General features: G+C 44.8%; 1 protein-coding gene across 1 annotated transcript; it reads right to left on the bottom strand.

Annotated features, from left to right (window-relative positions):
• Positions 1-5,479: 5,479 nt before the first annotated feature.
• LOC149442002 (uncharacterized) lies at positions 5,480-13,945 on the bottom strand. The gene is made up of 5 exons (XM_089656650.1): positions 13,461-13,945; positions 12,588-12,740; positions 10,452-10,600; positions 10,237-10,337; positions 5,480-5,861 (listed from the first exon to the last, which is right to left on the bottom strand). The coding sequence occupies exons 1-5, from the start codon at positions 13,876-13,878 to the stop codon at positions 5,756-5,758; spliced, it is 927 nt and encodes a 308-aa protein (XP_089512776.1). The 5' UTR covers positions 13,879-13,945; the 3' UTR covers positions 5,480-5,755.
• Between the last annotated feature and the right edge of the window lie 6,613 nt (positions 13,946-20,558).

The raw sequence follows: 20,558 nt of genomic DNA, 5'->3' as shown, positions 1-20,558 counted from the left end.
GTCTCAGTCCTGCGCCAAGTCCATCCCCACCATCAGGGCTCTGGTGAAAAGGCAGACTGGGGCTTAGACTCCACGCCCTGGGAATCCTGCCCTGAGAACCGCTAGAGGTACCACCAAACGGTCATTACAGAACCCTACGGCCAGCCTGACCGTTCCACCTCTCCAGCCCCTGACTATGCCTGTGTTCCTGCACCTCCTAAAGATTAGTGGAAGGTTGTTTGCTCATGTGCGTTTATATAGATATATATCTGGCTGCGTTCCTGTGACCTTTCTGGTCACTCCTGATTCCTGACATACACCAAGGCCCAGAGCACAGGCATGGTCATGCCTTATATACACCTTTCTACAATCAGCCCCAGGTTGGCTGATTATGAGCTTCTGGCTGCTAAGAGCACCCGCTGGTCAGCTCTGGTACTGCAGCCCACACGGCAGGTGAGTTCCACCACCAGTGCTGAGAGCACCCGCTGGTCAGCTCTGGTACTGCAGCCCACATGGCAGGCGAGTCCCACCACCAGTGCTGAGTCCATTCCTGACAGGACGGGCCCATATTCATTGGCTTAAGAGGTGGACCTCTGGACCTCTCAAGAGACTACAGTGGGCACCCTGAAGACAGCAGGACTGGTAAGAGGCCTCTTGGCCACAGCCTTCCTTCATTGCCTGTTTGGTTGGACTGCGTTGCCCTTCTGGGATTACAAATTTATTTTATCACAACAATGCAAGACATTGGGCCCCAGCACATGCCAACATCAGTTATCTCCCCATTGGCCAGTGAAGCATTGAGGGACCTTGCTTTAGAATTAGGTCCTTGTGGGTAAATTCTTTTTTTTTTGAGTGACACCGATTTACCCAGATACATTGGGAAGGGGCCGGTTGGCTGTCCTCATGTATTGATAGTTGTGCTGTTTTGCCTGAGAGTGATATAGAGTGTTACTATTGTAGCACTACCCCCTTAGGGGCCACTGGATTTGATTGGGTCCCTCTTAGCTTTGCAAGGCCAGGCAAAATGCATTTTCCCCACTTTGCACACTGGAGTCAGTAAACAGTCCTTAAACTTGGTTTTGTTGTTTTTTTATTAAGAGGTTAAACTTGGATGGGGTTTAGGGGTACATGGGATGTCTGAGGAACTGTAGAACACGATGAAAAACTCCTTAACAAACTCTTTAGCAGCTATGTACAAAAATGCAGATAGCAACAGTCTTTCCTTGAAGAGCACTAAAGGCTCTTTCCAATGTACCTCCTCAACACCGGATGATTCCTCCTCTTCACCCAGAACAGTCCCAAAGGAGAAGCTAGTTGGGTCTTGCACCTGACTGCCCTCTCCACTTATCCAGCCCAGGGGCTGTCCTCTCCTGTTAGCTTGGTGGGTTGGTGGCCACCTTCAGGGCCTTCTTCTGGGCATGCTCCTTCCCTGCTGCACAAGCTGTCCTCCCTGGGAGACGTTGAGGCAGTGGAGATCCTCTTCTCCAGTGACCTGCCTGTAGGTGGGCTCCCCTCCCTGGGGCCCCCTCCCAGGCTCCACAGTCCAGTCTTCCTCAATCCATCTTCCATCTGAAACTGTACACCTCTGCCTGGCTCTACCACATTTGAGAGTTGCCTTGGTCACCATGCTCAGCCTCCTGCCAGGGGATTGGCCAAGGTCCCTCAAACATGCAGATCTGGGCCTCCTCCCCTCTTCCACCCCTCAGAAAGCTCTCAGGTTTCTGGAAAGGTGAGAGGGCTCCAGAAACCCTGATCTGTTAGAGCCTCCCAGTCTTTCCTGAGGTGACTTCCTGCCTCATTCACAGGCTGATTTATCTCAGACTGCTTCTCAGCCTCTATCTAAAAACAAAACAAAATACAAGCAGCCTATCTAGCCAACCTTGAGGGCGTTATACTATATTTCTGTTCTTGCTGTAGTATTGAACCATCACATTTCAGAGTGTGTGTTAGCATTTTCAGATAGTTTGGTGGTATTATTTTCCATTGTACTTTATAGCCTTGTCTTTGCCTTAGTTTGTGACTGTTCATGGTTGCTACCTTTACTGTCTCTTTATTGGGTAAATAGGCAAATAAATATTCTTTCTTCAGCCTTGGTGTGCCAGAGTGTGTTGTACGGCTGGGAGGGTTGTTGGCACTAGGACCGGGGGACAAGAACAACAGTGGCTCCTTTGGGGGTCGTGATACATATATATCTGCTGTCATCCTCCAGACCCATCATTGGACAGGAAGGAAATGAAGGACACAGACACGTTTCAGTTGACAGCATTACATTTTCTTTTGGCTGGTTGGTGGGCATCAGGCATGGTGACTGATGTGGATCTACATCACTGGACAATGTGATTGATGGAGGACAAACACCATGGGACATTTATTTTTTTTGTTTGTTTTTTTTGCAGGACTTGCCAAAAACTCTATGTGTGTTTTTATTTTAACTGTTTCCATTTTTTTGTGAATGAGTAGGGGAACGCATATCATTCATACCAAGACTGGAATGTCCTGGTATGAATAAAGGAGGGAATCTCAGGTTTTTTTTTTTTTTGGGGGGGGGAGGGGCTGATTAAAATCTATAGCAGACCCTCATTTAGGATATATAGATGAATGGAATTCCAGGTCAGGTTGTTTACTTTGTACAAATGCACCACATGGCAGACAAGAGCAGGGCTCCTCCCCCAGGCATGTTATATAACCCCTTCATGCCTAAGGGTAACACAAATCTTAATGTCTAAGCACAATTTGACATGTTAGTAACACCGTACATACTTTGTACATCCGGGTGGATTATACTGCGTCTTATTTCAAGACAAATTGGGCTTTCATTTGGTGGTAAATGGCAATGGAGATCTCCTGATTATTTTATTATCAAAGGAAAACTGGCCCAAAATAGTAACATTTCTTTTTAATTGAGCTGTGTTTCTTGTTACTACCATAACCTACCAACAAAGAACAACCCAAAATACATTGTCCAGCTCTTGTCAATTGCAGCGATACCATATATGTATAGTATATGTTAATTGTTGCCACTGATACTAACTGACACTGATACCAAGATTAAAAAAGAAAAAAAAAAAAACCCTGACCTTTGACCCAAACACTAACCCTGGCACTGAACTAGATCAAACCTTGATCTAGGTATTTTTCTTATACTATAATGATATAATGATACAATGTATACTATGATGCATATAATGATACAATGTATAATGGGATGTATATAATGATACAATGTATAATAGGATGTATATAATGATACAATGTATAATGGAATGTATATAATGATACAATGTATAATAGGATGTATATAATGATACAATGTATAACGGGATGTATATAATGATACAATGTATAATAGGTTGTATATAATGATACGATGTGTAATGGGATGTATATAATGATACAATGTGTAATGGGATGTATATAATGATACAATGTATAATGGAATGTATACAATGATACAATGTATAATGGAATGTATATAATGATACAATGTATAATGGAATGTATATAATGATACAATGTATAATGGAATGTATATAATGATGCAATGTATAAAAGGATGTATATAATGATACAATGTATAATAGGATGTATATATTGATACGATGTATAATAGGATGTATATATTGATACAATGTATAATGGGATGTATATAATGCTACGATGTATAATGGGATGTATATAATGATACAATGTATAATGGAATGTATATAATGATACAATGTATAATAGGATGTATATAATGATACAATGTATAATAGGATGTATATATTGATACGATGTATAATAGGATGTATATATTGATACCATGTATAATGGGATGTATATAATGCTACAATGTATAATGGGATGTATATAATGATACAATGTATAATAGAATGTATATAATGATACAATGTATAATGAAATGTATATAATGATACAATGTATAATGGAATGTATATATTGATACGATGTATAATAGGATGTATATATTGATACCATGTATAATGGGATGTATATAATGCTACAATGTATAATGGGATGTATATAATGATACAATGTATAATAGGATGCATATAATGATACAATGTATAATGAAATGTATATAATGATACAATGTATAATGGAATGTATACAATGATACAATGTATAATAGAATGTATATAATGATACAATGTATAATGGGATGTATATAATGATACAATGTATAATAAAATGTATATAATGATACAATGTATACTAGAATGTATATAATGATACACTGTATAATAGAATGTATATAATGATACACTGTATAATAGAAGGTATATAATGATACAATGTATCTCTCTCCTTCATTCAGAGAGAAAGCAAAAACAAGGGGAATGGGCTATACAGTGACTGATCACTGTGATAGCCAATCAGAGGCTATCACAGCGATCATTTGACCCAGAATCAGGATTCCCAGGTCCTGATCATTAGAACGGGACCCGGGGCTCTCAGTGACACCCTGTTTTTGTGCTGGGAGCGCGTTGTGCGGTGGGCTCAGCACAAAGACAGGTACACATATATACGGCCCCACGGAAAAAAGCCCAGCTCTGTGAGGCCACATACTTGTGTGATGTCGGTGTGAAGGGGTTTTTAGTGGAGTTTCACTTTATGCATTACTACGGTCACTGCGCCCCATCTTTTTTTGGTTGTGTTATTATTGCTTTCTTACATTTCCCCCCACTTGCAGTGCCCAGACTACCCCCCCCCCCATTTAATTTGTTTTACAGTTCATTCCCTGGTAGCCTAGAAAATAGAGCAGAACTCTTTTTAACATTCGGCTCCCATTGACTTCAGTGGGGTTCGGATTCGACACCTGACCTGACTCATGTTTGGTGAACTGAACCCATCCCAGGTACATTCAGCTCATCACTAATCCTCACCCTCATTCACTAATCCTCACCCTTCCTCTCCAATTCTTGTCCCCTTACCACCCCTTTACTCATCCATCCCCCACTCCTCATCATCCCTTTCTTCCTCTCCTCTCCCCACCACGTCCAGTACATACCTCTCCTCTCCTTTCCACTTTTTTCCCCATCCCCCTTTTTTTTTAATTCCTCCCCATTCTACTTTTCTCCTCTTCCAGCTCTTCTCTCCACTTTCATCATTCAACTCTTCTCCATTCCCCTTTACTACCGTCCTCACTCTTCTGCTTCTTCCCCCCCCCCAACCACTTATTAATTCTCCTGCCATCCATTTCTTTTCCTTCCCCTCTTTTTTACACCTTTCCCTATCAGTCTCCTCCATTCTTCTCTTCTCCTTTCCCCTCCTCTATCCTTCCTCTCCATAACATCTCCTCTCCTCTCCACACTCCTCTGAGGACCTCCATTCCAGTGTATTACAAACACTCTCCTCGGAGCAAACACCTGAGGACTGCGTGAGAAAAGTTTTCTTCTCCTTTAATCTTACAGTAATCAGTAAACACATATTGGAAGCAAACATTTTAATATTTGAGAAATACAGAAATAAGCATGAAATAGCAAAATACAAGTATGGCTCCATCTGTATTTTATATACAATTCAAGATAGTGACCCAGAGACCAGAACTTTCACCCAAGCTTCCTCAGATCAGTGCGGTCACACAGCGTTCCTCAGACCAGTGCGGTCACACAGCGTTCCTCAGATCAGTGCGGTCACACAGCGTTCCTCAGACCAGTGCGGTCACACAGCGTTCCTCAGATCAGTGCGGTCACACAGCGTTCCTCAGACCAGTGCGGTCACACAGCGTTCCTCAGATCAGTGCGGTCACACAGCGTTCCTCAGATCAGTGCGGTCATACAGGGTCTCTCTCACAGATATAGAACAGTTCTCTGTAACAGTTCTCCAGCCTCAGGTGAGATCCAAACTTGGCACAGCTTCCAGCCCCTCCAGTGACATTTCTAGAAAGGGGTTTAAATCAGATGAGAGCATTCCCACAGTCATTGTTGATAAGCAGTAGTATGGGGAAGGGGGAGAAATATGTACAGGGGCCACACAGATACTATAGAGGGTGCTGCCCAGATATAACATGTCCAGTCCCAATGCAGGGGAATGGGGTCACAGATGTGTTTCAGATGGGTGACTAGCGCCCATAACAGCCCCATTGAAAGACAGAACCACCTTGGGAGAGCTGCCATAAGAGGACTGCCCTGGGAAATCTGCTCTAACAAAGCAGCTGTAAGAGAGCTGCCATGGGAGTGCACATTGGAGTTGTCAAATGAGGGGTGCCATAGGACTACTACAGGAGAGCTTTCATTAAAGGGTTTTCTTTGGGAGACCTGCTATAGGAGATCAGCCTTAAGAGAATTGCCAAAAGAGTGCAGCCATAACAGAGCTGCCAAAGGAAGGGTGCCATAGAAGAGCGTCCATAGGAAAACTGCAATAAAAGAGCTTCCATAGGAGATCTCATGTAGCAACCATAGGGAAGCTGGAACAAGAGAGCTGGGATGGAAAAACCACGACAGGAAACAGGAGTGCTATAAGAGACCTGCTATAGGAGGTGCCAGAAGAGGAGTGCCATAAGAGAGATGCCATAGGAGATGTGCCAGAAGATGAGTGCCATAAGAGAGATGCCATAGGAGATGTGCCAGAAGATGAGTGCTATAAGAGACCTGCTATAGGAGAGGTGCCAGAAGATGAGTGCCATAAGAGAGATGCCATAGGAGATGTGCCAGAAGATGAGTGCTATAAGAGAGCTACTATAGAAGAGATGCCAGAAGAGGAGTGCCATAAGAGAGATGCCATAGGAGATGTGCCAGAAGATGAGTGCTATAAGAGAGCTACTATAGAAGAGATGCCAGAAGAGGAGTGCCATAAGAAAACAGTCATAGGAGAGATGCAGGAAGAGAAGGGCCATAGGAGAGCTGCTATAAGAGAGGTGCAAGAAAAGGAGTGCCGTAGGAGAGCTGCTATAAGAGAGGTGCCAGAAGAAGAGTGCCGTAGGAGAGCTGCCAATGGAGAGGTGCAGGAAGAGGAGTGCCATAAGAGCTGCCATTGGAGAGGTGCCAGAAGAGTAGTGCTATGGGAGAGCAGACATAGGAGTGGTGCTAGAAGAGGAGTGCCATAAAACAGCTGCCTAAGGAGGGATGCCAGAAGGTGAGTACTATAAGACAGCTTCCATAGGATAAGTGCCAGTAGAGGAGTGCCATAAAACATCTGCCATAGGAGGGGTGCCAGAAGAGGAGTGCCATAAGACAGCTGCCATAGGATTGGTGTCAGCAGAGGAGTGCCATAAATGAGGTGCAATAGGATAAGTGTCAGAATAAGAGTACCATAAGAGAGCTGCTATAGAAGGGGTGCCAAAAGAGGAGTGCCATAAGAGAGCTGCCATAGGAGGGGTGCCAGAAGAGGAGTGCCATAAAACAGCTGCCATAGGAGGGGTGACAGAAGAGGAGTGCCATAAGACAGCTGCCATAGGAGGGGTGACAGAAGAGGAGTGCCATAAGACAGCTGCCATAGGAGGGGTGACAGAAGAGGTGTGCCATAAGACAGCTGCCATAGGAGGGGTGACAGTAGAGGAGTGCCATAAGACAGCTGCCATAGGAGGGGTGACAGAAGTGGAGTGCCATAAGACAGCTGCCATAGTATAAGGGCCAAAAGAGGAGTGCCATAAGACAGCTGCCGCAGGAGAGGTGCCAGAAGAGGAGTGCCATAAGACAGCTGCCATAGTATAGGGGTCAGAAGAGGAGCGCCATAAAAGAGCTGCCATAGGATAGGTGACAGAAGAGGAGTGCCATAAGACAGCTGCCATAGTATAGGGGCCAGAAGAGGAGTGCCAGAAGAGAGCTGCCATAGGAGGGGTGCAAGAAGAGGAGTGCCATAAGACAGCTGCCATAAGATAGGTGACAGAAGAGGAGTGCCATAAGAGAGCTGCCATAGGATAGTTTACAGAAGAGGAGGGCCATAAGAGAGCTGCCATAGGATAGTTTACAGAAGAGGAGGGCCATACGAGAGCTGCCATAGGAGGGGTGCCAGAAGAGGAGTGCCATAAAACAGCTGCCATAGGAGGGGTGACAGAAGAGGAGTGCCATAAGACAGCTGCCATAGTATAAGGGCCAAAAGAGGAGTGCCATAAGACAGCTGCCACAGGAGAGGTGCCAGAAGAGGAGTGCCATAAGACAGCTGCCATAGTATAGGGGCCAAAAGAGGAGTGCCATAAGACAGCTGCCATAGGATAGGGGTCAGAAGAGGAGTGCCATAAAAGAGCTGCCTTAGAAGGGGTGCCAGAATACAGCTGCCATAGGAGGGGTGCCAGAAGAGGAGTGCCATAAGACAGCTGCCAGAAGAGGAGTGCCATAAGAGAGCCGCCATAGAAGGGGTGCCATAAGACAGCTGCCATAGGAGGGGTGCCAGAAGAAGAGTGCCATAAGAGAGCTGCCATAGGATAGGTGACAGAAGAAGAGTGCCAGAAGAGAGCTGCCATAGGAGGGGTGCAAGAAGGGGCATGCCATAAAACAGCTGCCATAAGATAGGTGACATAAGAGGAGTGCCATAAGAGAGCTGCCATAGGATAGGTGACAGAAGAGGAGGGCCATAAGAGAGCTGCCATAGGATAGTTTCCAGAAGAGGAGGGCCATAAATGAGGTGCAATAGGATAGGTGCCAGAAGAGGAGTGCCTTAAGAGAACTGGTATAGGAGAGTCATTGTACAGGAGCTGATATGAGAGATCTGTGATGAGAGAGATGCCATCTGGGAGCAGACACAAGAGACCCCCCATAAGAGATCTGTGATGAGAGAGATGCCATCTGGGAGCAGACACAAGAGACCCCCCATAAGAGATCTGTGATGAGAGAGATGCCATCAGAGAGCAGACACAAGAGACCCCCCATAAGAGATCTGTGATGAGAGAGATGCCATCAGAGAGCAGACACAAGAGACCCCCCATAAGAGATCTGTGATGAGAGAGATGCCATCAGAGAGCAGACACAAGAGACCCCCCATAAGAGATCTGTCATACCCTGGACTGCTAACAAGTAATAACACCACGTACTGTATGTGAACTTACTAATTGATTTCACATTGGCTGTCAGGGTTCAGTAAAGAGAACTATTCTGTTCTGTTATCCAATCAGAGTGTGTGCAAATCCTTGAAGATGAAGAAGGAGGAAGTATGACATCATACAGAGATACTTCTTGTGACGGAGTGTAGGCAGGACAGAACACACAGAGAAGGTGATAAACACTCAAAGCTTTATTGAATTATGACAATCACTCAATTTGGGTCTGAGGGTAGCACCCAAGTACCCAGAGCAGGGGAGGAGCAGGGAATGGGCCCAATTTATTTGTAATCCAGCCCCAGGGAGGGCAAACTTGGAGTCTCTGCTAAATTGTAATCCAGGCAGGGAAGAGTAAGGTGGGAAAGTTCACGGACAATCCATTGAGGGGGAAAACAGGGGCAAGGACACTTACAGTCCTGGCTTACAGCAGCCAACAGCAGGTAGCGACACTCCTCAGCACACAGCAGAGGCTCCACACAGCGGGTATTTCCGGCACACAGCAGCATGGGCAATCCTGGCCCCACAGTATTAGGCAGTGTAGCAGCGGGTACTCCTCCTGAGCCCCAAATATTAGCAGAGTGCCCAGTGGGTAACAGTCCTAAGTCTCCCTGGAGTATTATGCAGAGTGCTCAGTGGGGTTGGCTGCGGGAGTCTGGCCTCAGCACAGACCTCCCAGCAGCTTCAGGCAGCGGAATGAACAACCATAGAGTCCTGCTCCGGCCCTCTTAAGGCTGGGCGGGACGCTCCTGGTTTCCCTGGCAACGTCCGGTCCAGCGCCACGTTGCCAGGCAACGAGGCACGCCCCTTTGACACGGGCAGCACTTTCGAGAGTGCGGCCTTTGTCTCCAGCGTGTGCAAGGCGCGGGAAGCCTCATGCCCACGCTGCTTCCGCCGGGGGGGGGGGGGCACGTGGCAACAGGTCGGTGGCCCCTGCACCAACCTGTATGGCAGGGAGAGGTGTGAGTCCTGCCACAGGGGTAACCTTCCTCCCATCCTGCGCAGCCTGTCTTCAAAGGCTGCAGCAGGATGCGAGGAGGTGACAAGGGGCGGGGGGGGGGGGGTGAGGTGACACTTCTCATCCTGTGCAGCCTATCTTCAAATGCTGTGACAGGATGACAAGTCCTGACAAGAGGGGGAGCGGAGTGTGCAGAGACACAGGGGAAGACAACAGGCAGCGGGGGGGTGGGGGGCCAGGAGAGGAGCAGGCACTCCGAGACACTTCTACGGAATGGTTGTGTGTGTCTACTGCGTAAGAGGAAACAAAGTCCTGTGATACTTACTCCATGCTGCCATCTATCCATTTTCCTATCCACATTCCATCAAGGGTGTTATAATGGATTAATCCGACCCAGAATTCCTTTTCTGTGATGGTCACCAGTCTCTGGAGGACACAATACACAACAGATTATTCACTGTATTCCCATCACTTTCCTGGATGTCTCTTGAGAACTGCTGATATCCACCCCACACCCAACCTGGTGACCCCGACACTGACCCGTATGTTCTTCTCCTTCACCATGGCCAGTCTGGAGTCAAGATCTTCGCAGACCTTATTGCTTTGTGAATGGGAATTCTTGTTCTTAGAGAGGAAATAACATTTGTCATTGATGGTGATCCAAAGATCTGAACATCTAGAAGACAGTCCTGTAACATGGAATAATAGACAGTCAGTAATGATGGAGAGACAGCCGGACACAGGAGAGACCGTCCCGTAATATGGAATGATAGACAGTCAGTAATGATGGAGAGACAGCCGGACACAGGAGAGACCGTCCTGTAATATGGAATAACAGAGACAGTCAGTAATGATGGAGAGACAGCCGGACACAGGAGAGACCGTCCCGTAATATGGAATGATAGACAGTCAGTAATGATGGAGAGACAGCCGGACACAGGAGAGACCGTCCTGTAATATGGAATAACAGAGACAGTCAGTAATGATGGAGAGACAGCCAGACACAGGAGAGACCGTCTTGTAATATGGAATAATAGAGACAGTCAGTAATGATGGAGAGACAGCCGGACACAGGAGAGACCGTCCTGTAATATGGAATAATAGAGACAGCCAGTAATGATGGAGAGACAGCCGGACACAGGAGAGACCGTCCCGTAATATGGAATGATAGGGACAGTCATTAATGATGGAGAGACAGCCGGACACAGGAGAGACCGTCCCGTAATATGGAATAATAGAGACAGTCAGTAATGATGGAGAGACAGCCGGACACAGGAGAGACCGTCCCGTAATATGGAATGATAGACAGTCAGTAATGATGGAGAGACAGCTGGACACAGGAGAGACAGTCCTGTAATATGGAATAATAGAGACAGTCAGTAATGATGGAGAGACAGCCGGACACAGGAGAGACCGTCCTGTAATATGGAATAACAGAGACAGTCAGTAATGATGGAGAGACAGCCGGACACAGGAGAGACCGTCTTGTAATATGGAATAATAGAGACAGTCAGTAATGATGGAGAGACAGCCGGACACAGGAGAGACCGTCCTGTAATATGGAATAATAGAGACAGCCAGTAATGATGGAGAGACAGCCGGACACAGGAGAGACCGTCCCGTAATATGGAATGATAGGGACAGTCATTAATGATGGAGAGACAGCCGGACACAGGAGAGACCGTCCCGTAATATGGAATAATAGAGACAGTCAGTAATGATGGAGAGACAGCCGGACACAGGAGAGACCGTCCCGTAATATGGAATGATAGACAGTCAGTAATGATGGAGAGACAGCTGGACACAGGAGAGACAGTCCTGTAATATTGAATAATAGAGACAGTCAGTAATGATGGAGAGACAGCCGGACACAGGAGAGACCGTCCTGTAATATGGAATAATAGAGACAGTCAGTAATGATGGAGAGACAGCCGGACACAGGAGAGACCGTCCTGTAATATGGAATGATAGAGACAGTCAGTAATGATGAAGAGACAGCCGGACACAGGAGAGACCGTCCTGTAATATGGACTAATAGAGACAGTCAGTAATGATGGAGAGACAGCCAGACACAGGAGAGACCGTCCCGTAAAATGGAATAATAGAGACAGTCAGTAATGATGGAGAGACAGCCGGACACAGGAGAGACCGTCCTGTAATATGGAATGATAGAGACAGTCAGTAATGATGAAGAGACAGCCGGACACAGGAGAGACCGTCCTGTAATATGGACTAATAGAGACAGTCAGTAATGATGGAGGGACAGCCGGACACAGGAGAGACCGTCCTGTAATATGGACTAATAGAGACAGTCAGTAATGATGGAGGGACAGCCGGACACAGGAGAGACCGTCTTGTAATATGGAATGATAGAGACAGTCAGTAATGATGGAGAGACAGCCGGACACAGGAGAGACCGTCCTGTAATATGGAATGATAGAGACAGTCAGTAATGATGAAGAGACAGCCGGACACAGGAGAGACCGTCCTGTAATATGGACTAATAGAGACAGTCAGTAATGATGGAGGGACAGCCGGACACAGGAGAGACCGTCCTGTAATATGGACTAATAGAGACAGTCAGTAATGATGGAGGGACAGCCGGACACAGGAGAGACCGTCTTGTAATATGGAATGATAGAGACAGTCAGTAATGATGGAGGGACGCGGTATCACCTTGCTGGCTCTGCTCTCTCTGGAGGTAGATTTGCTCACATTGGTCGCATTGTTGGCTTCTGTTCATCGGTAGATCTGTAGTCGGTTCTTCCTTTGACACACACAGGTGGGATTTGGTGTCGGTGTCGTCTCTCCTGACGTCTCTCTCTTTTCCTGTGATACACATCCACCATTAGGAACAAGTCCTGAGAAGCAGGAATCATATTCAGGAACAATGTGCAGACGGGACTGCAGCCTCTTGCCCGTCTCCCATCTATAATACTTCCTGTACAGTACAATACAGAGGTATTTTTCTAGAGAACTGTCACTCTTCTGATGGTATGAAATGGCGCACAGTGGGGTTTGATGGTCACACTGGTCATTTGTCTCCTGGACTTCTGTTATCAGACCAGAACCAGGACTAAGCTGCAAGCAGACCCAGCTTACATTGGCCATGACCAGGGGCGGACTGACCATTTGGAAACTCGGGCACTGCTCGAGGGCCCGGGGTCAGTAGGGGGCCCCATGAGATGCCCCTGGTTCCTTTTTCATAGACTTTTTTGAGTTTGGGCAAGGATACAGGGGCCCCATGATCTCCTATTGCCCGGGGGCCCCATGAGTTGTCAGTCCGCCCCTGGCCATGACCAATCCAAAATATCAACCAGATAAGAAACCTTCCCATTCAGGGAAAATCTGGTCTCCAACACAGGGGCAACTGGACATCAGGAGACCTGGAAGCAGTTGTGAGGGAAAGTATTACGAGAAAGGGCCCTTAACACCTAGATGTCTTTCTGGATAGACTTGTTTTATACAATTCAGAATCTCTGCACCGATTTATCTCTCAGTATATTTAGTATGTACAATTAGCCCCACCCCTGAGGAGTTTATTTTTACCTGAAACTATTAGAACTATCAGGACTGACAGCAGAATGACAATCATCAACAGCAATGCCATGAACAGCGCAGGGAGCAGACAACCATAGCGGGATGCTCCATAGACCACATGCTTTTTTCTGGATGATGCTGGGGTCACATGCTGGGAGATGAATGTCGTAGGGCTGATCCAGGATGGTGCTGGGACCATATTTTCATACAAAGAAGATTCCCGGACCATATGCTCATCAATGGATGCTGTAGGGATCAAATTCAGGTAGTTGGATCCAGAGCCCACAACCTCACTGATAGATTCTGGAAATACACAGAGTACATAAAGATGAAGGAAGGGTTGAGGAAGAACAATGAACAGGAGCAGAACACCAAGAGGATAGAGCCCCAAAAACTGTTTATTCCAGTAAAATTGTTTCATCAACATCAGTAGGTGCAGCCACAGTATTTCAGGATACCAGGACTGCCCTGTTCATCAGTGATGTGTAGATTGGGTCATGGCATTTGGTTTGGATGAGGTTGTTTGGGTTGGGTAGGTACATTTATATTAGGTAAGGATGTCTCAGTTGAGGACATTTAGGCTTGGTAAAAATGTTTGGACTGAGTAAAGACATTGAAGGACTCCTGTTCTTGTTTTTATTTTGCTCTTGGACTCATTGATTTATATCACTTTTAGGTCTTGTATGTTTATATCACAGTTGGAATACTGTTTACATAGCATGCTTGTATAGCTCCGTATCTAACTTTAAAATATGGTCACAAGTGATTTTTCACTTTAGGGGCAGATAACATTTTTCACATCACATTATTCTAAATTCATCATTTTTTGTTGGTACACTTTATGGTTGAGTAGTAATATATTATTCTGTCTCACGGAGGATACATTGTTTTGTAAGATAGTATATTGGTTTTACATGCAAAGAGAAGGCACTTAGTGTTTCTACTAAATAAAAAGATGATCTGTGTTGTCTGTGAAGGTTCTCGTGTATCCTGGTCATGGTGTATCTAGTGGTAGTTGTTCACATTCAGCTGGACTATAATGATGAAGACATTTTGCTTCTTATTTAGGCATCTGCGGTGGTGGCCTTGGATATCATATCTCACCCACATTTTTGATGTTTTACCCCAGAAATTTAACAATTCAAAGCTTCAGTCATTTAGCTCAAACAGTTAAAACTTGCTCCTGATTTCAGGACACCATGGGTTTGGATGATGAAAATAGAACAAGAAGGTTTCACAGACATTCACAACTCCCATCATGCTCTTGTACAATCATCATCTGCCCTAACACCTTCCATGGTGATCGGATGAAGGTGACTGAGATATCTGTGTGGATAGAAATACTGGAGGATATTCCTGACACTCAGTACTGAAGTGTCAAAGTCATTAGAATGGAAATGTCAAAGGAAGTTAGAGGAAATGTCAAAGGAAGTTAGAGGAAATGTCACAGGAAGTTCAAGGAAATGTCACAGGAAGTTAGAGGAAATGTCAAAGGAAGTTAAAGGAAATGTCAAAGGAAGTTAGAGGAAATGTCAAAGGAAGTTAAAGGAAATGTCAAAGGAAGTTAGAGGAAATGTCAAAGGAAGTTAGAGGAAATGTCAAAGGAAGTTAGAGGAAATGTCAAAGGAAGTTAAAGGAAACGTCAAAGGAAGTTAAAGGAAATGTCAAAGGAAGTTAGAGGAAATGTCAAAGGAAGTTAAAGGAAACGTCAAAGGAAGTTAAAGGAAATGTCAAAGGAAGTTAAAGGAAATGTCAAAGGAAGTTAAAGGAAATGTCAAAGGAAGTTAAAGGAAATGTCAAAGGAAGTTAGAGGAAATGTCAAAGGAAGTTAAAGGAAATGTCAAAGGAAGTTAAAGGAAATGTCAAAGGAAGTTAGAAGAAATGTCAAAGTGTCATTAGAATGGAAATGTCAAAGGAAGTTCAAGGAAATGTCACAGGAAGTTAGAGGAAATGTCAAAGGAAGTCAGAAGAAATGTCAAAGTGTCATTAGAATGGAAGTGTCAAAGGAAGTTAGATGTTTACCTGGTGCTACTGTTAGGAGAGATAAAAGGCGTATTTAACCCCTTCACGCCTAAGGGTAAAACAAATCTAAATGCCTAAGCACAATTCTGCAACGTTGACATGTTAGTAAAACCGTACATATCGTCTACTACTTTGTACATCCAGGTGGATTATACCTTGTTTTTTTCAGGACAAATTGGGCTTTCATTTGGTAGTAAATGGTCATGGATAGCTCCTAATTTTTTTTTTATTATTAAAGGAAAACTGGGCCAAAATAGTAAAAAAAAAATCATTTTTTTAAATTTAACTGTGTGTTTCTTGTTACGACCATAACCTACCACCAAAGAACAACCCAAAATACATTCTCCAGTTCTTGACGATCGCAGCGATACCATATATGTGTATGTTATTTGTTGTTTGTACCCGTAGTACAGCCCAGAAACAACAGTGCGCATTTTGTTTTTGTCTTTTTTTTTATTTTTTTTTTTTTACATAAAACACACTGTCACTGACATTGACATTAACACTAACTGACACTGATACCAATTTTTTTTTAATCCTGACCTTTGACCCTGACCTTTGCCCTTGACCCTGACCTTTGACCCTGACCTTGACCCAAACACTAACCTTGGTACTGAACTAGATCAAACCTTGATCTAGGTATTTTTCTTTATTTTTTAATATTTATTTATCTTTTTTTTTTTTTTTTACAAACTTTTTTTTTCTCTCTCTATGTCAGGAGTTCGAGAGATACAATGTATCTCTCTTCTCCATTCATAGAGAGAGAGAAAACAAGGGGGCCGGGCTGCACAGTGATTGATCACTGTGATAGCCAATCAGAGGCTATCACAGCGATCACGTGACCCGGAATCGGGAGTCCCGGGTCCCGATCGTTAGAACGGGACCCGGGGCTCTCAGTGACACCGTGGTCTTGGTGCTGGGAGCGCGCCGAGCGGCGCGCTCCCAGCACAAAGACAGGTACGCAAATATGCGGCCCCACGGAAAAAAGCCCAGGTCCGTGAGGCCGCATATTTGTGTTACGTCGGCGTCAAGGGGTTAAAAATTATCAAAAAAGCTGGTGAAGAGTGCAATGTTGATGTTTTGTTCACCTTGGCACAAATGTTTTGTCCCAGAATGATGTGTGTTCTGTACAGAAGGACTTTCAGTATTTGGGACAGGATCTTCAACAGTTCGGCTGTACAGTTACATTTTTGGAGGTCTTTCCTGTGCATAATGGACAACAAGAGGAAGTACTTGGTATAGCAGAGTCCAATGTTTGTTGAAAGGTTATGATAACTTGTTAATTGATGAGATAACTCAAATGGCAATGAAGGGGGAGGTTTTGATTATGGGTGACGTCACCATGCCTGACATTAACTGGAATTCTCCGATTCTTACAGGGATGCAATGGAAGCACTGAATGGGCTTTCTGTAAAGCAGGTAGTAAAAAGTCCAACCCGAGGCAATCAAATGAGGATCGACTGTCTAATGTTGAGATGGGAGAAAATTTGGGTTCTAGTGATCACCAATGTTTTTGGTTTGATATTAAAATAAGAACTGAAAAATCATACACAAAAACAAAAAAGGTTTAGATTTCAAAAAGATGAATTTTGCTGAAATGGGTGAATTTCTGAAACATGAGTTGTAAGGTTGGAGAAAAATGAGTTAGTAATCCGTGGGCACTGTTAGAGTCTACCATCCTGGAGGCAACTAGATTACATGTCAGGCAAGTTAGTGGGATTAAACAGAAGAATAATCCAATATGGTTCACTAAAGAGATAAGTAGGCTAGTAAAGGAAAACATATCAGCATATAGGAGATTCAAGGAAACAGGAGGCGGAGCCGACAGAGAAGAGTATAAGAATAGACAAGAGGAGGCCAAACAAATTATCAGCGCTGCCAAAGCACAGAAAGAGGAGGCCATTGCTAAATCTACAAAGAAAGGAGAAAACCTTCTTAGGTATGTTAGTGATAGAAAGTAAACATACGATGGGATCACTAAAATGAAAACTGGGCACAACACCTATGCTGAGGGAGACCTGGATGTAGCAAACCACATAAACAATTACTTTTGTTCAGTCTTCTCAGAAATAAATTATACTAACAATAATAAGTTGGGAAATCATATTGGTTCTAGCAATGATGGAACATTTGTAGGATTTCCGGAGACAGAGGTAGCAGAGGAAACTGGCTTGATTAAAGATTAATAAAGCAAAGGGCCCTGACGGATCATCGCAGAGTTCTGAGAGAACTTTGAGGTTTAGTTGTTGGACCATTAACTGATCTTTTTAATCAATCTCTTCTAACAGGAGAAGTTCCCCGTGACTGGCAGACAACTGATATTGTACCGATCCACAAGAAGGGCAGCAAGGTAGAAGCTGGCAATTACAGGCCAGTGAGTTTAACATCGGTTGTAGTCAAGTTAATGGAATCACTCCTGAAAGGAAGGATCACTGATCACCTAAAATCACACAACTTGCTGGATCCAAAGCAGCATGGCTTTACTGAGGGGAGATCATAGCAGACTAATCTGATTGGAATTTTTGATTATATTACCAATGTCTTGGACTGGGGTGGTGCTGTGGACATGGCATATCTTGATCTTAGCAAGGAATGTGATACAGTTCCACATAATGATCTAATACAAAAGTTGGACAAGCTAGGACTTAGCCCTTGGGTGGTTCAGTGGATATGCAGCTGGCTAAAGGATAGATTCCAGAGTGTGACTGTAAATGGGTTCACTCAGAAAAGAGACCAGTCACCAGTGTACCACAAGGCTCTGTACTAGGTCCTGTTCTACAGTATCTCCCAGAAGTGAGCCCCCCCTCACATTTTTGTAAAGATTGTATTCTATCTTTTCATGTGACAACACTGAAGAAATGACACTTTGCTACAATGTGACGTAGTTAGTGTACAACTTGTATAACATGGAAATTTGCTGTCCCCTCAAAATAATTCAACACACCGCCATTAATATCTAAACCACTGACAACAAAAGTGACTCCACCTCTAAGTGAAAATGTCCGAATTGGACCCAAAGTGTCAATATTTTGTGTGGCCGCCATTATTTTCCAGCACTGCCTTAACCCTCTTGGACATGGAGGTCACCAGAGCTTCACAGGTTGCCACTGGAGTCCTCTTCCACTCCTCCATGAGGACGTCATGGAGCTGGTGGATGTTAGAGACCTTGTGTTCCTCCACCTTCTATTTGAGGATGCCCCACAGATGCTCAATTTGGTTTAGGTCTGGAGACATGGTTGGCCAGTCCATCACCTTCACCCTCAGCTTCTTTAGCAAGGCAGTGGTGGTCTTGGAGGTGTGTTTGGGGTCGTTATCATGTTGGAATACTGCCCTGCGGCCCAGTCTCCAAAGGGAGGGGATCATGCTCTGCTTCAGTATGTCACAGTACATGTTGGCATTCATGGTCCCCTCAATGAACTGTAGCTCCCCAGTGCTGGCAGCATTCATGCAGCCCCAGACCATGACACTCCCACCACCATGCTTGACTGTAGGCAAGACACACTTGTCTTTGTACTCCTCACCTGGTTGCCGCCACACAGGCTTGACACCATCTGAACCAAATCAGTTGATCTTGGTGTCATCAGACCACAGGACATGGTTCCAGTAATCCATGTCCTTAGTCTGTTTGTCTTCAGCAAACTGTTTGCGGGCTTTCTTGGGCATCATCTTTAGAAGAGGCTTCCTTCTGGGTTGACAGCCATGCAGACCAATTTAATGCAGTGTGCGGTGTATGGTCTGAGCACTGACAGGCTGACCCCCCCCCCACCCCTTCACCCTCTGCAGCAATGCTGTCAGTACTCATACGTCTATTTCCCAAGGACAACCTCTGGATATGACGCTGAGCACGTGCACTCAACTTCTTTGGTCTACCATGGCTAGGCCTGTTGTGAGTGGAACCTGTCCTGTTAAACCGTTGTATGGTCTTGGCCACCGTGCTGCAGCTCAGTTTCAGGGTCTTGGCAATCTTCTTATAACCTCGGCCATCTTTATGTAGAGCAATAATTCTTTTTTTCAGATCCTCAGAGAGTTCTTTGCTATGAGGTGCCATGCTGAACTTCCAGTGACCAGTATGAGAGAGTAAGAGTGATAACACCAAATTTAACACACCCGCTCCCCATTCACACCGCAGACCTTGATACACTAACAAGTCACATAATACCGGGGAGGGAAAATGGATAATTGGGCCCAATTTGGACCTTGTCACTTAGGGGGGGACTCACTTTTGTTGCCGGCGGTTTAGACATTAATGGCGGTGTGTTGAGTTATTTTGAGGGGACAGCAAATTTCCATGTTATACAAGCTGTACACTGACTACGTCACATTGTAGCAAAGTGTCATTTCTTCAGTGTTATCACATGAAAAGAGAGAATCAAAGATTTACAAAAATGTGAGGGGGGGGACTCACTTCTGTGAGATACTGTGTATATATATATATATATATACATGCATTGTATACAGTCCGGGGGAGGGGTGGACTCACTTCTGGGAGATACTGTATGTAAGTGACAGAACTAAAGGGTTGTTGGGTAAGGTATGTCTTTTTGCTGATGACACAAAGGTGTGTAATAGAGAGGATATCCATGGAGGTGTCTGTAACATGGAACAGGATTTGGCATTGCTGGAAGATTGGTAAAAAAAAGTGGAAATTGCACTTCAATGTTTCTAAATGTAAAATAATGCACCCAGGGAAAAACAATCCCTTGAAAGAGTACAACATTGGGGGTGCAGTGTTAGCCAGCACTTCAGAGTAAAAGGATTTGGGGGTGCTTAATTCAGATAGTTGCAAAATGAGCAAACAGTGTGGCCAGGTAGTGAGGAAAGCAAATAGAGTTCTTGGATGCATCACTAGAGGGGTCACCAGCAGGAGGAAGGAGGTCCCGATTCCTCTATATAGATCTTTATATCACTAGAGGGGTCACCGGCGGGAGGAAGGAGGTCCTGATTCCTCTATATAGATCTTTATATCACTAGAGGGATCACCAGCAGGAGGAAGGAGGTCCTGATTCCTCTATATAGATCCTATCACTAGAGGGGTCACCGGCAGGAGGAAGGAGGTCCTGATTCCTCTATATAGATCTTTATATA

This window comes from Staurois parvus, unplaced genomic scaffold, assembly GCF_062004578.1.
Source record: "Staurois parvus isolate SC_StPar_1 unplaced genomic scaffold, SC_StPar_1.0 ptg000926l, whole genome shotgun sequence".
NCBI classification, from domain to species: Eukaryota; Metazoa; Chordata; class Amphibia; order Anura; family Ranidae; genus Staurois; species Staurois parvus.
Note: the sequence above shows the minus strand (reverse complement) of the source record. Positions and strands in the feature narration are given on the sequence as shown.